General features: G+C 43.9%; 1 protein-coding gene across 4 annotated transcripts; it reads left to right on the plus strand.

Annotated features, from left to right (window-relative positions):
* The first annotated feature begins 318 nt into the window (after positions 1 to 318).
* On the plus strand, positions 319 to 22,454 carry hcfc1b (host cell factor C1b). 4 transcript variants are annotated; one of them, XM_029254471.1, is made up of 28 exons: positions 319 to 465; positions 1,843 to 2,043; positions 4,426 to 4,574; positions 5,088 to 5,248; positions 5,614 to 5,822; positions 6,682 to 6,766; positions 6,857 to 6,963; positions 7,271 to 7,450; positions 7,550 to 7,876; positions 8,629 to 8,780; positions 8,938 to 9,132; positions 9,946 to 10,170; positions 10,598 to 10,702; positions 11,155 to 11,377; positions 11,516 to 11,658; positions 12,373 to 12,511; positions 12,670 to 12,890; positions 14,388 to 16,014; positions 16,288 to 16,439; positions 16,923 to 17,273; positions 17,431 to 17,665; positions 17,779 to 18,114; positions 18,268 to 18,386; positions 18,650 to 18,787; positions 18,878 to 19,063; positions 19,168 to 19,465; positions 19,653 to 19,716; positions 19,870 to 22,454. In XM_029254471.1, the coding sequence occupies exons 2-28, from the start codon at positions 1,848 to 1,850 to the stop codon at positions 19,907 to 19,909; spliced, it is 6,363 nt and encodes a 2,120-aa protein (XP_029110304.1). In that variant the 5' UTR covers positions 319 to 465; positions 1,843 to 1,847; the 3' UTR covers positions 19,910 to 22,454. The 4 variants fall into 4 exon arrangements, with proteins under 4 accessions (XP_029110304.1, XP_018608504.2, XP_029110301.1 ...); XM_018752988.2 differs by lacking the exon at positions 319 to 465 and adding an exon at positions 1,058 to 1,125; XM_029254468.1 differs by lacking the exon at positions 319 to 465 and adding an exon at positions 1,058 to 1,125 and having other exon boundaries at positions 17,434 to 17,665.
* Positions 22,455 to 23,214: the final 760 nt, after the last annotated feature.

Here is a 23,214-nt window from a genome sequence, read left to right on the forward strand (position 1 = left end):
ACATTGTGGATATTCAGCCTGGCTGAATGAAATGCAGACAAATATATAAACTTTGCAACAAATAACGTCAAAAACCACACAAATACGATTCTGTGAGCGTTCTGTAAGGTACCTACAAAATGCTCCACCAAGCGAGCGCATTTTGGTTTCTTTTTTTTTGCTATTTAATTCGTAATCCGACAGTGTGCGCAACGCTTAAAACGCGAGCCACTGAAGTACAGTAAAACGAGCCTGACTCCTGCTGGGCGCATACAAACGCTTGCAAAAAGCGATCTGTCCGCCATTTATGCGGAGGGCCCAGGCGGCGGGCAACCGAGCCGAGTTGTAATGTAGTTTTTGTTAAGAAGATGGCGGCTTCCTGGAAGGCATGAGAAAGGCTAGCTTCTCCTTAACAAACCGAAATCATAAGAGCATAAATTCACCGAGTCCCGCCCTCGAGATATTTTGCTAATATAAGGCAAAGGAGTAAGTATTCTGTGTTATGACGAATACACTTTTAGCTATTTTGCGTCTTTTTGTTACGGAAAACGGTAGGTCCGCCATTTTTCTTGAGCGTGAAGAAGCCGATTGTAGTCCGCAAGATGGCTGCTTCCATCGGAGAAGCGTGAAAGTAGCAATTTTAATACCCCAGCGTTGCAGTAAATGTTTGGTATATACCGCTATGCATTACTCGAATGTCATTAAATTGTTGACCATCTCAAAAAAGTTGGTATTTTTCCTTTTGGCGTTGCGTTAATTCATCAATGAACCTTTTTTTACTGTAAATGATAGCTTAGCTAATGCTAGCAAGAGGTAACGATGCACAAATCTACGTAAAGTTAGTATTACAGCAGGTGTTTCGAGAATAGATAAGGGATTGATTTTTAAAAAATACAAAAAAAAACACGAAAGTGAATTTGTGACAAAAATCATTACACCTATTGATTTCCTGATTGTTTGTGTGAGTGCAGTCCATGCTAAAGTAGGTATGTTGGCAGCAGGGAGCCCGCCCACCGCTGAGCGCTCCGGCGCCCTGAGAGGAGGGGATTGATTGTGTTTGGGTTTTTCGACAAGATGGCGACTCCCAGAGAGGCATGAAAATCGCCTTCAGCGGCAGCTAGCTAGGTTCACCACTAAACTAAATGGGTAACTTCTGCCTTACAAGCTATATAGTATGCTATTAAACGTAACGGCTTGCAACATCTCCATTGTAACAGTTATAATTTGCAGCGAGAGCTTAATGTATTTTTAGAACATTAATGTAGAACCGTTACGAAGGATTTTCGTTTTGTTTTTTTACATCATCGAACGCCGCCATTTTTTAGCCTGGCGCAGGTTTGTTTGGTTGTTACAAGATGGCGGCTCCCATGGAGTGGCACGGCTTTGCTTTTGGTGGGATCTAACTAAATATGAAAACGGCAACGGGGCTGTTTTGAAGACACAAACAACTCTGACTGTCTATTGGAAAGTGCCACCAAATGTTTTTGATTTTACCTCTCCGTAGCCTAGGGGCTCACTTCTTCAGTAGCCGGCTTTTCCCCCCTCTTTTGCAAAGCTTTTACTGCTGAGTAAAATGGCGGCTCCCATGGATTTTACATATTCTTGAATGGATTTTGACACATTAACATTTACCACTTCAATATATAGTACATATAACTAGAATATACTTTCACGTTTACGTTTTATTTCATTTTACTTTGGTTTTGTGTCCATTGCATTAGCTCGCAGTTTTCTTTAGCTGCTAGTTAGCTAGCTAGCTAAGCTATACCGTAACCGACGACTCCTGAAACGGCTTCGTGTATTCTCCAAAGAGTGTCTTTGTAGGATTTAGTCCAGGAGCCTTTTCTTTCTTTTTTTTAAAAGTCGATATGTCTTCACCTGGTTCCACGGGATCCGGGACCACGGGCACGGTTCTGCAGCCTCGATGGAAGCGGGTGCTGGGCTGGTCCGGCCCCGTTCCTCGACCGCGACACGGCCACCGAGCTGTCGCTATCAAGGAGCTAATGGTAGTTTTCGGGGGAGGAAATGAAGGAATCGTGGATGAGTTGCACGTATACAACACAGGTAAGGATCTTCGCCCTTCTAACTACTTATCAGTCCTAGTCAGTGGAGCTTTTTGGCCGGGGTAGAAGTATTTGTCACTCGTACAAATACAAAAAAAGCTATCCTGTGATTTGATTCATACGAACTGCAGTATTTTAAAATAAAACTGAATATTTGCATAAAGACCATGTGCATGTGTAAACACGGCACCGTTCAGAACTAGACGTGCTCAGCCGAGCATGCGTGGCGTCGCGCGACACCGAACGTTGCAGGCGATGGGAGTTGTGTATCCGCGCGCTTCGCGGAACGTTACATTCAGATGTTGTCGCATAGCCTGAGCGCGCCGAGCCTCACTTTCAAAGGCGGTTACAGCTCCGCGCGCTTAATGTCAGTCCCGACTCGCTTCATTGACCGTTACAGTGAGCGAGTTCCAACAGTATCGAGTCGCCATGTCTGAAACAAAGCGAAGTCCAGCACTTGCTGACTCTCTCTGTCGTTTGTATAAACAAGTAACGAATCGTTATTAATTATGTTCTAGGCGTTTTGTAACTAATGGTGCCCGTTTGTTTTCTCAAACGGCGGTTAATATATATTTTAGACGCACTGTAGCCCGTTTGGCGGTATCGTGAAGAGAATGGTGATGCCAGGAAGAGGAGAGAAAATACAAAGAAAAATGGCGGGTTCAAATAAAATGGACGATAGCGCTTCCGACGTTATGGTCGTCTGCTTAACAGTCCGTTAAATTACATTAGCCGACTGATCAGTCTACTAAAAAAAGCTGTAATTTTACTTTTAATATTACGCTTTAATTGTTTTTTCATTATCATGTCGTATCAACAGCAGTTAAGTCCTTCAGCCTGGATTTTTCCCCCAGATAAACTGTGGGCTGAACATAGTAAGAACATGTGTGGGATGTTAGACAAAACAGTTTTAAACAGTGTCACAGAAGGGAGTCTAAAGCCCTCGACAAAACGACACCTAACAGCGATACAATTAACACACTTTATTGTAGTCTGTCAAGTCAAGGTGGTAGAATTCTGTCAGACTCAGAGTCCTTTAGAAGTTATTTCTTACATGTTTGTGCCCAAGTGTTGCTGTAAAGAGCCCCCATGGTAACCAAGTACAGAAGATGAATGTCACTGGTATAAAATCCCGAGATGTGTGGAAGCACTGAAATTATACACAAATCTAATTATACTATAATTATAAATATCCACTAATTTGTTGAAGTTGTTAAAGTAATCATGCTGTGTTAAGCTCTCTTTCACTTTGAGTTGTCTTTGGTTTGATGATCTGCTATGTATTTAGTTTCCATCTGGCTAAATATGAATTCTGCAGTACACACTGATGTGCTAGAGATCTTACCATGGCTAATTCAATAAACTACATTGCCTGTTTAAAAGCACCTGTAGCTGGTGGAGGACTGATGTTTGGAGGTACGCTTTTGCCGTTGGGTTATGAATGTGGGCCATAAAGTGATTTCACTTGGAATGTAAGAACCATGAAGGAAATCTGTTGTATAAATAGGTAATTTATTTGAAAAATTTCCGAAAATACAGCATTTTATAAAATGCTTAAAGAATATTCCTAAGTATAATTGGTTTGGCTGCAACAGCAGATTGTGTTTTAGTTTGTGACTGGACACTTTTCAGTAAGGTTTGTACACAAACTATTTTCACTGATGTGCTTTCCATACTTTAAGTTTGATGAAAGAAGCTGAAGTCAAAAGCTCCACGGAATGGGCCCCTGTTCTTGCCCTCTCGGGCCACAGCTTCTCCTCCACTATCCCATTCAATTATAATTCATCACTGTTGTGAAATTAGATACCAATCCTTGTGACCATGTGGTTTTCAAAGTTGCCAACTCTGTTCTCTGTTGTAAAAATGTTTGTAATTGCCCAGCTTCCTCAGTGGATGGTATACCATAGGGAACAGCTTTGTAATTAATCATTTTAGCTATGGACGTTAGTGTCCAAGACTCATTGAACTGTGAACTCTTGTCCCAAAAAAAACCAGAATCCTTTAATTGGTGTATTGTTCATTGAGCCTGGACACCTAGTTCTAAATATTTCCAAGAGTCGTACATGTTTATTTTGGTATCCTTTTTCCATGTCTTGAGAGCGTTCTTCTGTGACTGGCGCTCCATCTGTCAAAACCCAGACCCAAACTAGGTGCAGTGTTAAACATCCATTGAAAGACCAGTCTAATTCAAGAAATGAATACACTTTTTAGCAGCAGCAAGAATTATTTCTGAAAATATGAATACATTTTACGGTGAATACTGTTTTACATTAAAGATTTAAGTATTAATCGATGTATTCCATTCTCAAGGTATACTTTGTGGAGCTGAAAGTTATGTCTACTGAAAGTACTGAAATGTGGTTTATTTCTTCATGCGCTGCAGCCACTAACCAGTGGTTTATACCAGCCGTTCGTGGTGACATTCCACCTGGCTGTGCTGCCTATGGTTTTGTGTGCGATGGCACACGCCTGCTGGTCTTTGGCGGCATGGTGGAATATGGCAAGTACAGCAATGACCTGTATGAGCTGCAGGTAAGACATGACTGCACAGCCACAATAAGATTCACATTTGAGAATGGTTTCAATTAGTTCCTATAGTTTAGCACACGTAAAAGCAATAACATGACATAATTTCACAATCGGTTAGTGTCGTGTAATTTTCCAGTGGATGAAATGTTACTCCTTAAAGAACCGAACGCCTTTGCAAGCGGTAAAAAAAAAGGCGCTTGTCAGAAAATTCCACACTGAACACCTGCAGTTGAACCACAAGACGAAATAAAGAAAAAAAAAAAAAAAACCATTCCTCAGACAGAATAGTTAAATGAGTTTTAAACAAAAAGTCTGGTGGAGTTTGAGATTATATGGTTTCCGTTTGTGCCTTACATTTGTAGTTTGAAATTCAATTGAAAACTGATAGTAGAAACATTGTTAAGAAATTGCTTTGGCAATAAATGGATCTTTATTTGAATTAACATTTTCTTTTGTGCAGATGGTGTCTTAATTTACTGGGGTGTTATGTGTTATGTTGTCTGACTTGTATCTCAGGCCAGCCGATGGGAGTGGAAGAAGCTGAAGCCGAAAGCTCCAAAGAATGGCCCCCCTCCTTGCCCTCGCCTGGGCCACAGCTTCTCCTTGGTTGGAAGCAAGTGCTATCTGTTTGGGGGACTGGCTAATGACAGCGAAGATCCCAAGAACAACATTCCCAGGTGGGTCATATTGAGGGAACGGGAATGATATGACCAATAGTGAAAGCATTGTTTCCGTAGCTTAGTGGGGGATTTTCTGAGAGAAATCTGTGTAAATCTTTGGCACAACAGTAGAGGTAAGTGGAGTGAATCCTGTATATGTATATTTGCACTAATTTCAGATTATCGACTTAGTAAATTAGTTATGTAGGTCTAAAAGCTGTCCTTAGGTCTAGTGTTGCATGTTTATATTTATGCTTATTTTACACAGCACCGTGGTCCTGCGAGACACGACATTTCGTCCCACTGTATGTCCACACATGTAGTGGAATGACAATAAAGCTTGACTTGACTTGACTTGTATATGCCCCCATTGCCTTACATAGGTACCTGAATGACTTGTACATCCTGGAGCTGCGTCCTGGCTCCGGAGTTGTTGGGTGGGACATCCCCATCACATATGGTGTGCTGCCGCCCCCTCGCGAGAGCCACACGGCTGTGGTCTACACTGATAGAGCCAACAAGAAGTCTTGCCTGGTTATCTATGGAGGCATGAGCGGGTGCCGCTTGGGAGACCTGTGGACCCTTGACATCGGTGAGTCTGAGGAGGTAGTTATGGCACGGGATACAGTTCCTGCAAAAAAGTTTTCCTGCATCCTGCTTGCTTCAAAGGACCGTGTTATGTAGGTAAATGAGTAATTTGAGAATTTTGACATTGCAGGAGCACATTTTTTGTACTGTCTGTGTTGCACTGTTAAGAATAAACCCAGTTGCAATGTGTATTGACATGCCCTTGAAGCCACCATTGTTCGGTGGATCTGAGCCCTGCTCCTGGTTACCCCTCTGTATGTTTGGTTTTCCTCAGGTTGAGTTCTTTATTTGCTTGTCTCGATTCAGCTGTGGAAGCAATTAATCTTTCCGTTCAACCCATGCTGAAGTAACATATAGTGGAGTACTGTATACTTTTTCACTTGAGTTGAACCAAAGTGCTGCTGATATATAAACACTATTAAAGGTGTGCTTGTGCTGATCTAGTTTATCAGATTAGATTGTTCCTGGTACCTAAGCAACACAGTACATTTCTATAGCACAAGTGCAAAAGTGTGGCGTTCCTTACTATCTCAGGCTGCATACGTTGTTGAAAAGCCAATTACTATTCATAATTAATTTCATATTAAGGGCTACAATATATAAATGTTTTTCTTTGGTATCAGAAAATGGGTTTAAAAGTTGTAGCAGCTATATTTGACTTCAGTTGTAATGCACTTTATTCATAGGTCAGCAGTACTTCATAAAAGTCACTCAAAGGTATTGGATGGGCTCTCGCAAACTCATTCTTCTAGGGGAGGACTTCACTACACCATTCATAATTTTTTTTTAGCCGTATCTCATATGAATGTATCACATGTATGACCCTGGCCTTTTATTACCCCAGCTTTTCCTGTCTGTTTTAGACTCCCTGACCTGGAACAAGCCTACCGTGAATGGCACAGCTCCGCTGCCACGCAGCCTCCATTCAGCCACTACCATCACTAACAAGTGAGTAGCTTCTGTTGACTTCCAGCTAGTGCCTTGGGCACCTGGTGGCTGTGTGGTTGGGGCTCAGCTCTCTGCTCTCTCCCTCTACAGGATGTATGTGTTTGGAGGGTGGGTGCCCCTGGTCATGGATGACGTGAAAGTGGCAACACATGAGAAGGAGTGGAAGTGCACAAACACTCTGGCCTGCCTCAATTTGGGTACAACTTGCTTTCTCTGTTTTTGTGGTTTTTCTGTCATTTTCTTCAGGTGCTGAAGAGACGTATCTAAATTCTCACATTAATTTTGATGCCTAATATCTATTCATTGGATCATTTGTCATTTTGTACATTAGTTATCAGACATACTATGTATTTGCTGTGAGTGCACTGGGGGCTGCAGAACTTTTATTTTTGACCACGTGGCTGATGGACTTTACCGCTTCATGATTATTCCTATGTACATGTATTAGCACCTGTTTTTTACTATTTACTTACCATGTAAATCATATACTCATGACCTGGCCAGACTCCATGACATGGGAATCAGTGTTGATGGACACTCTAGAGGACAACATTCCAAGAGCCCGAGCAGGACACTGTGCTGTTGCCATCAACTCGCGCCTCTATGTCTGGAGTGGTCGTGATGGCTACCGCAAAGCCTGGAACAACCAAGTCTGTTGCAAAGACCTTTGGTACTTGGAGACAGGTGAGTATGTCTCACACCTATGTGCTGAAGTGCAGGAGGGCACACTTGGGCCCATTTGAATGTGGACACCAAGCACATGTTTGGCATTTTTGTTTACAGAGAGACCACCAGCCCCAGCAAGAGTCCAGCTGGTTCGTGCCAACACAAACTCCCTGGAAGTGAATTGGGGCACAGTGACCACAGCTGACACATACCTGTTGCAGCTGCAGAAGTATGACATCCCTGCTGCCACAGCTGCAACTTCACCAGCTGTCAACCCCACACCCTCACTGCCCAGCAACTCTCCGAAGAGCCCTGCTCCTGCAGCAGCGGCCCCTTCCTCACAGAGCCTGCCCCTCACTGGCATCACACTTGTGCCCCAGGTGGCCTCACCCACCGCCTCTCTGCCTGGTAGCCCACTGGCTGCCGCTGCGGCCCGTGGACCAGGTAAGTTCTCCCACCTTCTGTCCTCAGACACAGAGCGCGTCTTCTGTGTGATCGAGACAAGACCCTTGTTATTGTCTACAAATGCATCAATAGAACTGCTCCCAGGTATTTACAATACTTGATCAGCCACTACACCCCAGCCAGACCCCTTTGCTCATCTACTTCTGTTCGCTTGGTGGTCCCGCGCACGAAAAGTAAAGCATGGAGGTTCTTGGTTCTGTCTGTTGTGGTGGAATGACCTTCCCCTTTCACTCAGAACTGCAGAAACTCTGTCTACATTCAAGAAGGGTCTGAAAACTCACCTTTTCCGGCCCCATTTTGCCCAAGATCTCTCCAGCTCATGTATGGTGTAAATGTTCATGCACCGTAACTTTATGATCATCCCCAGATGAGCCTTTACACAGCCGCTACTCCTGCATTGTATGCAAATGTTTGTGTACCTTATTGAAAAAAAATTGTAGGAAGGTGATCAGGCTTCATCTATTTTGAGTTTTCTGCACCTGCTTGTGATGAACATCGGTGCATCAAGTGGAAAGTAAAACTAGATTTACTTCAGAATCACATGTCTGCAGCTATGTCTCTTTCTCTTAATGTAATACACAAATTGTGTTTTTACTGAGATGTACGTCGCTTTGGAGAAAAGCGTCTGCTAAATGAATAAATGTAAATGCGATCGTTCTGTCAGGTAAAGAAATCTTCTTTTCAAGATGAGCTTGCTTTGTATTGTCACTTGTTTCATCTCTGCTCCTCAGCCATCCTGAAGGTAGCAGCACCCCATTCCAGCACTGGGACCTCTATTGTCACTGTGCGGCATGCCAGTCAAGCTGGAAAATCTCCCGTCACTGTGACCTCACTTCCGGCTGGTGTCCGAATGGTTGTTCCTGCACAGAGCACTCAAGGAACGGTATATAAGATCCATTTTTTCTGAGTGATGATTATTATATACATACCTTTTGTGTTTGTAAAACAGTATAATGTTCTTGTGACTTTTTTTTTTTTTTAATTTTAAATTGCAGATGTGGTATTGTTGTTGCTTGAGTTTTCCAGTTCCTTTTTTGTAGCCAATTGGAAGCAGTCCCCAAATGAGTGGAATGGCAGCTCTTGCTGCTGCTGCTGCAGCCACACAGAAGATTCCCCCATCATCGGCCCCCACTGTACTCAATGTGCCTGCTGGTGCCACCATTGTCAAAACGGTGCCAGTTACTGCTGGTACCACTACCCTGCCGGGCACTGTCAAAGTGGCATCGCCTGTTATGGTAAGCATATTAGTTGTGCTTTAGGTAGAGTGAGCCTGTGGTATCTTACCAAATTGTTATTGTGGAACCCTGGGGTGTTGGCCAAAGTTCACGTATTACAACAGTCTACTTCCCATCCTTTGGAAAGTGTGACCATGGTGCTTCCTTCTGATGAGAGAAAATGACCATACAACTACCAAAAACCTACCAGTTGTGGTTGTGCTTAATTATACATGTTTCTTACAGAGGAAAAATTAAAATTTTAACACGCTCTATAAGATGGGAGTTCTGTCAAAAGATGCATTTGCCACAAAAGACTTTGCGACAGGGATTCTGTTAGGATGGTTTGGGACATATTGCTGACAGCATGTTCCTTGTGTAGCAAGACTTCAGTTGCCTCCCGTTTGAAACTTCACAAAGATCATCTTCATCTGTCCCCTTTCTGCTTTCTCAGCTGATACAGCCTCAAAGTTTGATAATTGTTTGTGCTTTTTCATGTATGAAATTAAGGTTATTTGAAATTAATTAATTGAACTAACATTTAGCATAGAAGCCCAAAATACATTTTATTAGAATTAATAAGTACCTGGTCAAATTCAAAGTCAAATGCCCCATCTGAGCTGTTTGCTGCTTATTTGGCGATGGTGTTAGATAGGGTGCACTCAGTATTTCCGTATGTTTTATGAATGTATGTTATGTTAGAAATATCTTCCAGCTGATAAAATGGTATACAGTGCATTGTTGTCCACAACCCAGAGGGTCCAGGGAGTGTGACACACTGGTCATATTCCTGAACCTCACAGAGTTCCTCATATTTCTTGAATTTTTTTTCAGGTTAGTAACCCTGCCACCCGCATGCTTAAGACGGCAGCAGCCCAAGTGGGAACATCAACAGTTTCCACGCCCAATACACCCTCGCGGCCCATCATTACCGTGCACAAGTCTGGCACTGTCACTGTTGCTCAGCAAGCCCAAGTAGTCACGACTGTGGTGGGTGGTGTCACCAAGACCATCACTCTCGTCAAGAGTCCCATCACGATGGGAAGTAGCGGTACACTGGTAAGCAAGGGATGGGATGGAGTGAGTAGTTCTTTCAGGGTTCAGCAGGGTGTACAGTTCTGTGTTCCCCAGAAAACCTCCAGATGTTAAAGTATCTATCTACCTAGGTTATAGGTCTTTATTCTTGGTCCTTTTGTTTAATCTGATATTACAGTTGCTCAGCTGTGTTTAGGATTTTGGTTTAAAGGTGTTTTGTGATTCAAATGACTTAAAATGGAATGCCTTTCTGCTCTTTATGGCCAGGAGTGAAGACCTAAAGTGTGGGTCATCTTCATCTAGACTGTTGTAGAATAGGACAAGCCTCAAGAGAATAATGTTGTGCCCAGTTGTGTTTTTAAAAAAAAAAAAAAAAAGTTGCCCATTTTTGTGTCATTTGTTTTTTTGTAAGTTCGTTTAATAATTCCTGTTTGTCATTTGTATCCTTCAGATCTCCAATCTGGGGAAGGTGGTGTCTGTTGTGCAGACCAAGCCAGTGCAGACCTCTGCTGTGACAGGTCAAGCTTCCACCAGCCCGGTCACTCAGATCATACAGGTCAGAATTGGACTTATTAGCCTGCCAGCTCAGATTTTGTTTTAGGGCATGCTTTCTTTGCATGAATTTTCTGCTGCCTTCTCTTAGCTTTAATTTTTCAGTCAATTAAGTCACATATGAGCAGCAGTAAAAGGACACGTGTGTAAATTTTTCTGAGCTTTTCCATGCTGTTAATTTTTTTTCCTGATATTAAAATGTGTAGGAGTTTATTAGGCGTTGCACAATTTAACCTATATGCTAACCCCTAGTCAGTATGGTTATTTCTTTGCTTAATTGTTTTTCTCTTAAAGCTATCATTTAAATTACAAAACAAATGATCAGATTGTTAGCGGGGAGAAAATCATTACAAGTTGTTTTTTTTTTCTTTTTCAAAAAAGGGAAATACTGACTTGTTTTTGTCTTAAGTTTAATGCATCTTTTTTTGTGCTGGCCACCTGGGTGTCTCTCTTTAGACAAAGGGTCCTCTCCCTGCTGGCACCATCCTCAAGCTGGTAACTTCAGCAGATGGAAAGCCCACCACCATCATTACTACCACCCAGGCAGGGGGCACTGGCAACAAGCCCACCATCCTGGGGATCAGCAGTGTGTCACCTACAACCACCACCAAGCCAGGCACCACCACCATTATCAAGACCATCCCCATGTCAGCTATCATAACCCAGCCTGGAGCCACAGGTTTGTACTGACAATTGTAGTTCATGGACATCCCCACCCACCCACCCACACACACCACACTTCACTGTCACTCTAATCAATAGAGATCCTTTCTGACTGTAGAATCCTGAGGTGAAGTTGTCTGCTGTTTTCCATCAGGAGTGACTAGCACCCCAGGGATCAAGTCGCCCATCACAATTATCACTACTAAGATGATGACGGCTGGCACAGGAACACCTGGAAAAATCATCACGGCTGTGCCCAAGTTGGGTACAGGACCTGGCCAACAGGGGGTGACACAGGTACTTGTCTTCTCCTCCTTTTTACTTATTCTCACTGTCTCGGTGCTTATTCTGCATCTGCGTATAGTACACATGGGTGAGAGCAAGATTTTTTTTTTTTTTTTTTTTCTTCATACAGTGGTTACAGTATCTCTGTAGTGTTCTCTTTTACATTTATTGTTGGAATTTGTAACCTTTTCTGTATGGTTGTTTTTACACACTGTGGACCTGTCAACACCGGCTCACTTTCATCTTAAAATAAAATTACTCAGGTATCACTGCATTTTTACCTGGATATTTTGTGTTCCTTTAAGAACTTAATTGAATTGATTTTCACCGCTCGCTGACTCCTGGTTTCCATATGAAAGGCTTACTGTTCTAGGAATGGGTTTTTTAAATAAACCTTTGGTACTGCTTTGGTCCTTCTGCTATGACATGAGCTATAACTGCTCGATTAAACTTTTGCTAGCCTCATTAGACTGAGCGGTTTAATCTCCGGGTGACCATAATGAATATGATGTTTTTTGTGCAAGCTTGAGAGATTTAAGTGTGTTCTTTCCTGTGTGTCTTTGTCTCATGGTTTCCATCTCTGTGTATTGGAATTAATTATCTGAGGTGGCTGTGATGAATTGCAGGCATATGACATGATTGGAAACAAGACTTCTAATTGGCAGAGTTGTTTACCCCCCCCCCCCCCCCCCCCCCCCCCTTTTTCCCCCTCCTCTCTGATTGCAGGTAGTTCTGAAGGGGGCACCAGGTCAGCCAGGCACTATTCTCCGCACAGTGCCTATGGGTGGGGTCCGTCTGGTTACCCCTGTCACTGTGTCTGCTGTCAAGCCAACCGTGACCACACTTGTCGTCAAGGGAACAACTGGTACAGTATTAATTATAATAGACTCAAGCTTGATTTTCTTGTCCTTAATTTGTTGCGTGTTTTGCTACTACTTTTTAAGTTCTTGTTTTTGAAATATTCTGCACTTGTTCGTGTGAGATCTAACAGAACCTGTCTCATTCCCCACTTCACTGGTCTAGGTGTTACCACTCTTGGGACTGTGACAGGAACAGTTTCCACCAGTCTTGCAGGAGGCAGCATTGCCGGTGCTAATGCCTCCCTAGCAACTCCCATCACCACCCTGGGCACCATTGCAACCCTGTCCAGTCAAGTGATCAATCCTGCTGCCATCACTGTCTCCAGTGCCCCAACCAGCTTGACTACAGCGTCACCTTTGCCCACTCCGACCATCACCATGCAGGTAGAAATTCTGAGCTTCCTGGTCATTGTCTTTTCCTTATTATCATCCTAGGATGAAGATCGATGGCATCATAAATCTACTTAAACAAATCTGGAAACGCGTTCATGTATTATGGTACTGATTACAGGACCTCCTTTCAAGAACACTCCTTTCACAAGAATTCAGGCTTGGTCAAATGTAATTTGTACCCTAAACATTTGCATAATGTGCCACCAGCTCACACCAAAATAAGAAAGCCTTGTCTATGAGTTCTAAACGTGAAGTGATAAATGAACAGAAACACTTTGTCTCATCAAAGACAGTATCACTATAAAGTATCTTAAAGCACTTCTGAGTGAAGAAGAAAGGTACATAAGTTGAAATTCTTAAGTTACAATAATTTCACAGAACAAAGCAACAAAATAAAATGACAGCATTTAAAAAAGTCAACTGCAAAAGTTGAACAGAATTTGCTGATTATTTTTACAACTGGTGTAATTAAATGTAGTGGTAGTCTGGAACCTATCCCAGAAATATAGGGCACTAGGGAGGATACACCCTGGATGAGACACCAAACCTTCGCAGGGCAGTGACACATTCTCATTCACTCCCTTGTATGTAAAGTATTGGAATTTTGCATTCACCCACAAAGCTAGGGTGATGGCAAACTGAGGCAGAGCTGGATTCAAACCTGCGTCTATATCCAGAGCCCAGGAGCTGAGTCACTTGTGCGGGTCACTGTGCCATCTAAGATTGACAAATTAAAACAACAAAATAAAAAGAAAATAGGTAAACAATTAATGGGAGGGAATGTGAAAATGAAGCATGCAAATGTTCTATAAGAAATCTGAACGCACGGGTCTTAAGCCTGGATACGAACCCTTCTTATGCAGTTCTGATATTCTGGACTAGATTTTTTTTTTTTTTTTTTCCCCCCTCCCACGTTTAAAACGAAGGTTTGAATTTTGCATGTTTTGATTCAAATGTGTGAAACCTTTGTGGTTCAGGAATGCGCTATATTTCTTAATTTAAAATGGTGGGGAGTAAGTTTTATGGAAATTTTATGTGGAGATTTTTAGGAACAAATTAAACTTATGCAAGGGAAGTCTTTATAGTTAACTTACTCTTTTCGACCCTTGGAGGACAGATGTTTTTGTTGTACAGATGTAAGCAGCTTTAAAAGTGTTGCTAAGGTTAATTTTGTTTTTGCGTATGCGTACGCTAAAATGACTAATGTAAAAAGCTGTATGTCCCCCTTCTTCCATTGCTTCTTTCTTGGGGTTCTCTTCCCCCCCCCAGTTGAAATATTGAAGTTCTGCTAGGAAGAACAATTTATGGATGCCTCTAAAAACTACATTTTTAATTACTGTTATCATGGGGTCATGGTGATCTTAGTTCGTTTACTAGTTATAAGTATTGTAATATTTAGAATTTGTTAATTAGAAGGGTACTTATCAAGACTCTTCCCTTTTGTATCAAGCATTACATTGTGTCCCTCATTTTTTCCCCACTGTGCAGTCTGTGAACCAGCCGACCCAGGTGACCCTGATAACCACCCCCAGTGGTGTAGAAGCTCAGCCGGTGCAGGACTTGCCAGTGTCCATCCTTGCCTCACCCACCTCCGAGCAACCTACTGTTAGTGTGGCTGAGGCAGGGGGTGATGTGCCCGGGACTGTAACATTGGTTTGTTCAAACCCGCCGTGTGAGACCCACGAGACCGGGACCACCAACACAGCAACCACAGCCTCAGCAAACATGGGAGTCCAACGCGTGTGCTCAAACCCTCCGTGTGAGACCCATGAAACCGGGACCACCAACACAGCCACCACCGCTTCTGCCAATATAGGAGTGCAGCGCGTGTGCTCAAACCCTCCTTGCGAGACCCATGAGACCGGGACCACCAACACAGCCACTGTGGCCTCTGCAAGCATGGGCGGAGTACAGCGAGTGTGCACCAACCCACCATCGGAGACTCATGAAACTGGCACCACCAACACCGCCACCACCGCCAGCTCCAACATGGGCTCTGACCAGATAGGCACCGTCCAGAGCCAGTCTGGTTCAAAGTCTCCGCCCTCTAGCTCCTCTTCTCCGCCACCTCCCTCCTCCATTCCAGAGCCCAGCGCTGCCCCTGGCGTCCTGCGGCCAGAGAACCTGCGCACCGGCACCACATACACCTCCACCACAGCGCATGCCAACATGGGCTCTGACCAGACGGGCACTGTGCAGAGCTCACAGTCCACCCCAGAGAACCGTAGATCCCTCAGCAGTGCCTCTTGTCCTGTCTCCCAGATGTGCTCAGGGAAAGAAGTTCCAGTCTGCTCCAGTCCATCCTGTGAGACCCACGAGACAGGCACCACCAACACAGCTACCCAGGTAGCTTCCAGCATGGGCACTGGGCAGACTGGGGCGGTGCAGAGAGTGTGTTCCAATCCACCCTGTGAGACCCATGAGACAGGCACCACCAACACAGCTACCCAGGCAGCTTCCAGCATGGGCACTGGGCAGACTGGGGCGGTGCAGAGAGTGTGTTCCAATCCACCCTGTGAGACTCATGAGACAGGCACCACCAACACAGCTACCCAGGCAGCTTCCAGCATGGGCACTGGGCAGACTGGGGCGGTGCAGAGAGTGTGTTCCAATCCACCCTGTGAGACCCATGAGACAGGCACCACCAACACAGCTACTCAGGCAGCTTCCAGCATGGGCACTGGGCAGACTGGGGCGGTGCAGAGAGTGTGTTCCAATCCACCCTGTGAGACTCATGAGACAGGCACCACCAACACAGCTACTCAGGCAGCTTCCAGCATGGGCACTGGGCAGACTGGGGCGGTGCAGAGAGTGTGTTCCAATCCACCCTGTGAGACTCATGAGACAGGCACCACCAACACAGCTACTCAGGCAGCTTCCAGCATGGGCACTGGGCAGACTGGGGCGGTACAGAGAGTGTGTTCCAACCCACCCTGTGAGACTCATGAGACGGGCACCACCAACACACCATCAACAGCCTCCTCTAACATGGGTGCCAGCCAGACGGGCACTGTGCAGAGGATCTGCTCCAATCCGCCCTGTGAGACCCACGAGACCGGGACCACCAACACAGCTACCACAGCCACGTGCAGCATGGAGACTGATGAAGGTTCAGGTACTTGCACTCTCCCCAGTGGTTCTTTTGCTGTGGTCACTGTTTGCTGTGTCAAGCTGTAGAACTGAGTTAATCAGCATAGTGTGATCATGTGGTTTGTGTTGGCAACTTCTACACCTCCTTCACTATTCCAGTGCTTTGGCACCAAACCCATGTTACACTTGATCAAAGGGTAAAATACAGAGGCATGTCTTGGCCAAATTTGTGTGTCGTGAACTTTCACAAAATGTCAAGGTTTTTTTTTTTCATTCCTGCATGTGGATTGTCTTCCAGTTCAGCAGAGCAATATGCCACAGGGAGACAACAGCGCAGACTCTTCTTCCTCTCCTGCTCTCTTGCCTGAAGCAGCTAATCCCACTGCGTCGCAGAGCCGAGCCATTACCACTGTGACTCAGGCAACACCAGCGCCAGGACCTTCAGTGCCTGTAAGATACAGCACAGGATGATTTGCACTGATGCTGCTTATGTCTATCCCTCTACCACAGTTCGCAGCAGCTGAGATCACTGTTGTTCTGCACTCTGCTGAGAAATGTGCTCTCTAAAAGCAAATTGAATGATGTCACATTGGTGCATATATATCTGTTTGGTTACCTTTACAGTTTTTACTCTTGTTTTAATTCATGCGAGTATCACCACTTGTCATTTCGTGGACATATTGATCATGGGTAGAACTGTCATTGTTTATACAGTACAGTTAAACACGGTGGCACTAGATGCAGGTTGTAGGTGATGGTTAAAGCTCATTGGTTTGAATGTTATTCATAACACAAGGTTTAAAAAAAAAAATAGTTTTCATGATGAGAATTCATTTTGGCATACTGCCTAGGGGTGGGTAAGAGTGCCTGCTATGTTGTGAGGTATGTTTTACCATGTGTTCTCATCTTGATTTCCTGTTGCTTCCCGTGTAGGCAATCTCTTCAATCGTGGATGCCTCAGCTCTACCGTGTGAAGAGGCTCCGACTGAGCTGGCCCAGGAGCACCTGCCACAGCAGCAGGATGAAACCTTGGCTGCTGAGCAGCTCCAGGCGATGCCTGTGGAAACTGCTGCTCCGGAGGAAGAGGGTGAGCCGATGCAGACAGAGTGCCAGGGGGAGCTGGGAGCGGATTCTGTCGTAGGGGTGGTGTCCATGGAGGAGGAGGAAGCCACCAGTGTCGCGGTGGCTGTAGCAGAAGCGGAAGCAGCAGCTGTGTTACAGGCAGAGGTGGATCAGTTACCAATGGCCATGGAGACACAGCACAGTCAAGAAGAACAAGCAGAGGTACCATAGCTTTCTTTTCATTGTCTTATTTCATATGTAAAAGAGGCCACTGTGCATTTCATTGCAGGAATTAATGCTCACAAACCAGGTACAAACAAGTGTAGTGCACCATTGCCACACACATCAAAAATGTCTCTCATTTTTCTGTGCCCCAAAGCAGTTGGAGCAAGGAGTTGATGAGGCAGGAGCATCCCATGACCCAGAAGCCCTAGCGCTGCCCCAGGAGCTCATGGCAGAGGGGCAGCCCACCACCCTAATGGTAACAGGCCTTACTCCGGAGGAGTTAGCAGTTACTGCAGCTGCAGAGGCAGCTGCTCAAGCAGCAGCCACAGAGGAAGCCCAGGCCCTGGCCATCCAGGCCGTCCTGCAGGCTGCACAGCAGGCTGTCATGAGTGAGTATGAAGGATAGGATAGGAGAAAGGAGACTCTGGGCTTTCAAAACATTGGCACATGTGACAGCAGTAAATGCATCTCTGTAATTTCAGTAATGTCTTTCATGGTGCAGGTGAGGCTGATGCAGGTGCTGATGGTCAGCAGACCACCACAATTCCCATAGTGCTCACACAGCAGGAGCTGGCTGCTTTGGTCCAGCAGCAGCAGCAGTTGCAGGAAGCCCAAGCACAAGCCCAAGCAGCCGCCGCTGCCGCCGCCGCTGCTGCTGCCGCAGCCGCAGCTGCTGCCCAACAGCAGGCTAACGTCCAGGCCGCTGCCCTGCCCACAGAGGGTTTGGCCCCTGCTGACAGCCTCAACGATCCCACATCTGAGAGTAATGGGCACAATGAGATGGCTGCTGCAGTTTCCAGTGCCGTGGCCAGCCTGCTGCCCTGCACCTCTGCTGAGAGTAAGTATCAATTCATGACAGGTCATGTACTTCATGGAAAGTAGTGAAGCTCTTGAAGTTTCCTGTGTCTTACTGTCCCACTGTGTTGATGGACAGTGTAGAAATTCTTGTGGCGAGTGATCGTCTGGCAGTGATAAGCATCTCCTCCCATAGGTCTGGCCCCATCAAGTACCTTTGCACCCTCGCAGCCCATGGTTGTTGCCAGCCCTGTTAAAGTGCAGGCAGCATCTTCTCTGGGCGAGGTGGCTAATGGCATTGAATCTGCAGCAGGGGTGAGTGGGAGTAATGATTTCTTCTCCATGTGAAGCTTAAATTATAGAATTGCATTTGTTCCTGTATATCCTTAATGCTTAACATTTGAGCACATACTGTGTGCATTGATTATGCTAACTGTCTGGTAACAGGTTGGGGGTCACATGAGCAAGGATTTGTAATGCTGAACAATGTGACTCATTCCATGACCCAATCACTGATGTGTGTGTCATAAGCCAGTGTGCTTTCAGTATGCTAACTGTCTTGCTTTTGTCTTCTGTAGAAGCCGAGTCCCTCACCTGCTGTTGTCAAGGCCCCTGTGAAAAAGGAAAACCAGTGGTATGATGTTGGTATTGTGAAGGTCACAAACATGTTAGTAACCCACTACTTTGTGCCACCGGATGATGCACTTGCTACTGATGTAAGTCTTGCAGCCATAGAAGTGTATATGAGCGACACGGGCTTTGATGTCCTTTCTGGAAGCCTTTACCTACACGCTTGTGTGTTGCAGGATGACTCGGGGGCCATCCCAGACTACAGCCAGATGAAGAAGGTGGAGCTACAGCCAGGCACCGCCTACAAGTTCCGCGTAGCAGGGATCAACACGTGTGGTCGTGGGGCCTTCTCTGAAATCTCTGCCTTTAAGACCTGCCTACCTGGCTTCCCAGGGGCCCCCTGTGCCATCAAGATCAGCAAGGTAACACAAATGGAAGAGAATTCTAAACCACACCCACTCTGGTTTTTTGTTCTTGATCTTTTTTGGTCTGTGACTTATTTGTGTGATGTCTATTCCCCTTTCAGAGCCCAGATGGTGCCCACCTGACGTGGGAGCCCCCCTCGGTGACCTCGGGGAAGATCGTTGAGTACTCGGTATACCTGGCGATCCAGAGCACCCAATCTGCAGAGGCCAAAGCTTCGTCGCCTGCCCAGCTGGCCTTCATGCGAGTCTACTGTGGGCCCAGCCCCTCATGTCTGGTGCAGACTTCCAGTCTGTCCAATGCCCACATTGACTACACCACCAAGCCAGCCATCATCTTCCGCATTGCTGCACGCAATGAGAAGGGCTATGGCCCAGCCACACAGGTCCGGTGGCTGCAAGGTAAGCAAACTTATCTCTGAAAACTTCTGTCACCTGTTAGAGTTTGAGGGTAACATACTTATCAAAGTATGTATTTTGTGAATTGCTGTATTGTAAATTGTTGGCCCTGGTGAATGGAATATTCTAAATTTATACTTTTTAATGTAAGTCATCTGTCTTATTTACCTGTTTATTCCTGACTTAACAGAATCCAGCAAAGATGGTGCTTCTGCTAAACCTGCAACAAAAAGGGCTGTGCCCTCATCTGACATGTGAGTAGCTGGGCTTCCTTTTATCTCCTCGTACAAAATTTAAAATATTGCATAGATTTTTTTTTTTTTTTTTTTTAAAGCAGTTTTCATGGCTCCCTTTGTTTTCCCTTTTTATTTTCTACCTTGTGACATGATTTTCTTCTTCCCCTAAAGGAAGGGTGTTGGCCCAAAGAAGGCCAGGTCAGACCAGTGAGCTCCACCACCTGCCTTCCTCTTCTTCCCAACCAGGAATATGACTGAACCCACCTTCCCTGATAACCCGTACGTTCCCAGGTCATCCTCAACCAGGAACACTGCATCAGTTACTAAAATGAAAGCAGATCCACCGCACCTGACCAGGGTCCGACTACAGCAAGAACTCGGTGAAAATCTGTGTAAGACACACAGACCAGTTGTGGGACTTGGTGGTGCCATGAACGTCTTATTTCAGTCTATATATCGTTTTTTGGTTTTAAATTCCATTAGTGATGATATTACTTCTAGAGAAAAAGGAAAAGCACATTTACTTTTTGCTTTTTCATTTTTTTTTTTTTTTTTTTTTTTGTTGAATCAAAGCTGCAACATTCAGGCAACTTAATTTGCAGTTACTGGTTGGTTGTATCTCCCCCCCTGCCCACGTTGTGTTCCCCCAACAAGAACGATGTGTGGAAAATACAACTGCTATTAATTTTATTCATGAATCCTCGTTACTCAAGGGGGAATGTGATAAAATTAACATACCTGTTTGAGGACATGAGGAACATTGACCTTCGAATGCAGGATATTCAAAAATGGAAAAACAAACAGCACTTCCTCTGAAAAGAGAAGCTTTGTCCAAGAAAAAAAATTACGAATATACATATATATTTCTATATATATATAGACCTGGACTCCATCTCTGTGTTCTCTGGCATCACTGTGTGCTTTGTCCTTTCCTGAGGGTGATGTGCAAAACTGGGGGCCATCTGACAAAGTGGAAGAAGGGGCTTGGGTTGGTGCTGAGAAAAAGAACATGGACTACATTGGGACTGGCAGCGTGTTAAAAGAAAAAAATCTTGTAAAAACTTTAAATTCAAAATTAGGAAGCAGTGATGCAGACGTTCTGCGTGTTTATTTTTGTATTTTTTAAAAGTACCTTTTCCTTGTGTGTTATGTGTATTTCAGACAGCAGTTTTAAATTTTTTTTTTTTTTTCCTTTCCCTTTTACTGTTTAGTTCCCCAATGCTTCTTATATTCCCTCTGTAAGAGCTGACATGGCTGCACTGAAGGAGTCACAATTTTTTTTTTTTTTTTTTTTTTTTTTGTTTTTTTTTCTGTTCAAAATCCTGATTTCATTCATTGTTAATGGTCTTGCATCAGATAAAAGGGGAAGGACTTTGTTTTGGAAAAGGGCAACAAACAAAATGAAAATCCAGGAAGATGAGGGCTCTGTTTATTTCCTTTCATATGGGGGTTTTCGCGTGCAAGTAAACTGGACATGATGGGCATGACGGGAGGTTTTCTTTTCTTTTTTTTTTTCTTTTTTTTACATTAAATTCTGAGATACATGTTCCTTTCCGTATCTGTTCTCCCACATACTAGTCAATGGGTTCAATGCAGTGTGCTTTTAATTTTTTTTTTTTTTTTTTTTTCTGTTTCCTTAAAAGTCCAGGACATTAATTTTTCCTAAATTTGTTTTAGAAAGCTTTTCTGTTTTCCGAATTGTTGAAGAAAGTTTCAGAAGACATAGCTTAAAAGATAACGAAGGGAAATGGCGTTTACGGGGGTTTGTGTATTTTGCGGACCGTATGCAGGGTAATGTTTTATGTGGTAGAGAAAATATTTCAAGAAAGATCAGTCCTGTCTTTTTGAAAGTGTACAGGAAGTTTATCTTTTTTCCCCTTTTTTTTTTTTTTTTTTTTCTTTCTTTCTTTCCCCTCTCTCCCCCTTTCTTCCTCTCTCCTCCTTTTGGAGTTGGGAAGGGAGGGTTTTCGCCAGACTTTGGACTCTGTTGTAAATTGGTTGCTTCATATAGCAAGAAGAAAATCTTGGCTTTTTCTATATCTGTATCAGGTTTTTACATGTTTGTCATCTCTTTATTGCTTATGTCTTGACATAAACAAAAATTGTCTTTGCTCAATTATGCCTTTCATTTTTGAGATTCAACTTTTTCAACATGTGGGTCAGTGTGTTGGGCAATTCTTTAAGGAATAATTATATAAAATTTGGATTTCATTGCAGTTAGTCCTGCATGTCTACTCAATTTCATAATGCGTAATTTTTTTTTCTTTTTTTTGCCATCTAACTCCAGTTCTAGTTATTGACTAACTTTGGACAGTTTTTAATTTCATAAGATCCCACCATTGGCTAATTTATATATGAAGAAAAAAAAAACATGTCACAAATAGAATTTTGGTGTCTGTGCCCATGTCTCCGTCTCGTTAACTGTGTCATTCCAAACTGAAAGGACTTGTGACTAGTGGCACCTGAACTTCTGATCAACTGAAGGATTGAATTAAAAGCATAGATACATGCCCATTTTGTTCCTGTGCTGTGCTACAGAAGTGTCCTTTACCCCTACTTTGAATGGTCAGTGTTTTTGCAGCTCGTCCGTCTTCACCAGTGTCAACGTTTCCTGTACTGTACATAAGTTAAGTTGGCAGAGATGTCAGGCGTTATAAGCATTTGGTTGTAGTGTAACAGTAGTTTGTACAAAAATGTTTAAAACAGTCTGGTATGAGGAGTTTGTCTAAATATCCTTCACAAATACAATGGATTAATAAAAATGGACATCTTTCAGTATGTTTCCTGTGCCTTCTTTTCATTGTTGTTGGAAGTGGCGTATAAATGTGTAGATGGTAGCACTGCCAAGGCATGAAACGTCACTGCCAACTTAACTTACTGTGGGTATAGAGGAATTTGACACTGCAGACATATTTGTCCTCAGGTGGGATTGCACTTGCTTTTCCCCATACTTTGAGGGACCTCTGACTTCACGTCAAGGAGAATCCACTAACACAACTGGTAGCGTAGTAGTTACAGCTGCTGCCTTTGGACCCAAATACCACACGTTTGTATCCTAACTCCAGCTGTAGTACCCTTGAGCAAGGTACTTATTCTAAATTGCTCCAGTAAAATTACCCAGCTGTATAAATGGGTAAATAATTGTAGGTAGCTTAACATTTTAAGGTGCTTTTGAGAAAAGTGTCAACTAAATGAATGAATTGTCACTTAACATTCAGGGTTGGGGACTTGTTACGTGGATATATTTGTGTAGACTGTCTAGGTTATAGGTGCATGAGCATGAAAAATGATCTGTCAGGATCTCTATCAGTTTGGTCTTAAGGTCAGATAAATGGAAGACAGGACTCTTGTACTGCTGTTAGACTGAAATCTTGCTCAGTGTAGAAGTGTTATGTTCCTAAAAATCTAAGAACCTTTGACCTGATACCTCATAGCAATGGTTCTTACATTAGCAGCTGCATTAATGACTTTAAGTGGAAGGGTAGTTTAAATCACTTTCTGTCCCCCCCATGGACC

This window comes from Scleropages formosus, chromosome 1 (assembly GCF_900964775.1).
Source record: "Scleropages formosus chromosome 1, fSclFor1.1, whole genome shotgun sequence".
Taxonomy (NCBI): Eukaryota; Metazoa; Chordata; class Actinopteri; order Osteoglossiformes; family Osteoglossidae; genus Scleropages; species Scleropages formosus.

Coding starts and splice junctions, on each gene's coding strand:
- hcfc1b (XM_018752988.2), top strand. Junction 4,575..5,087: donor ATGACCTGTATGAGCTGCAG/GTAAGACATGAC, acceptor CTTGTATCTCAG/GCCAGCCGATGGGAGTGGAA. Junction 19,064..19,167: donor GTGCCATCAAGATCAGCAAG/GTAACACAAATG, acceptor TTCCCCTTTCAG/AGCCCAGATGGTGCCCACCT.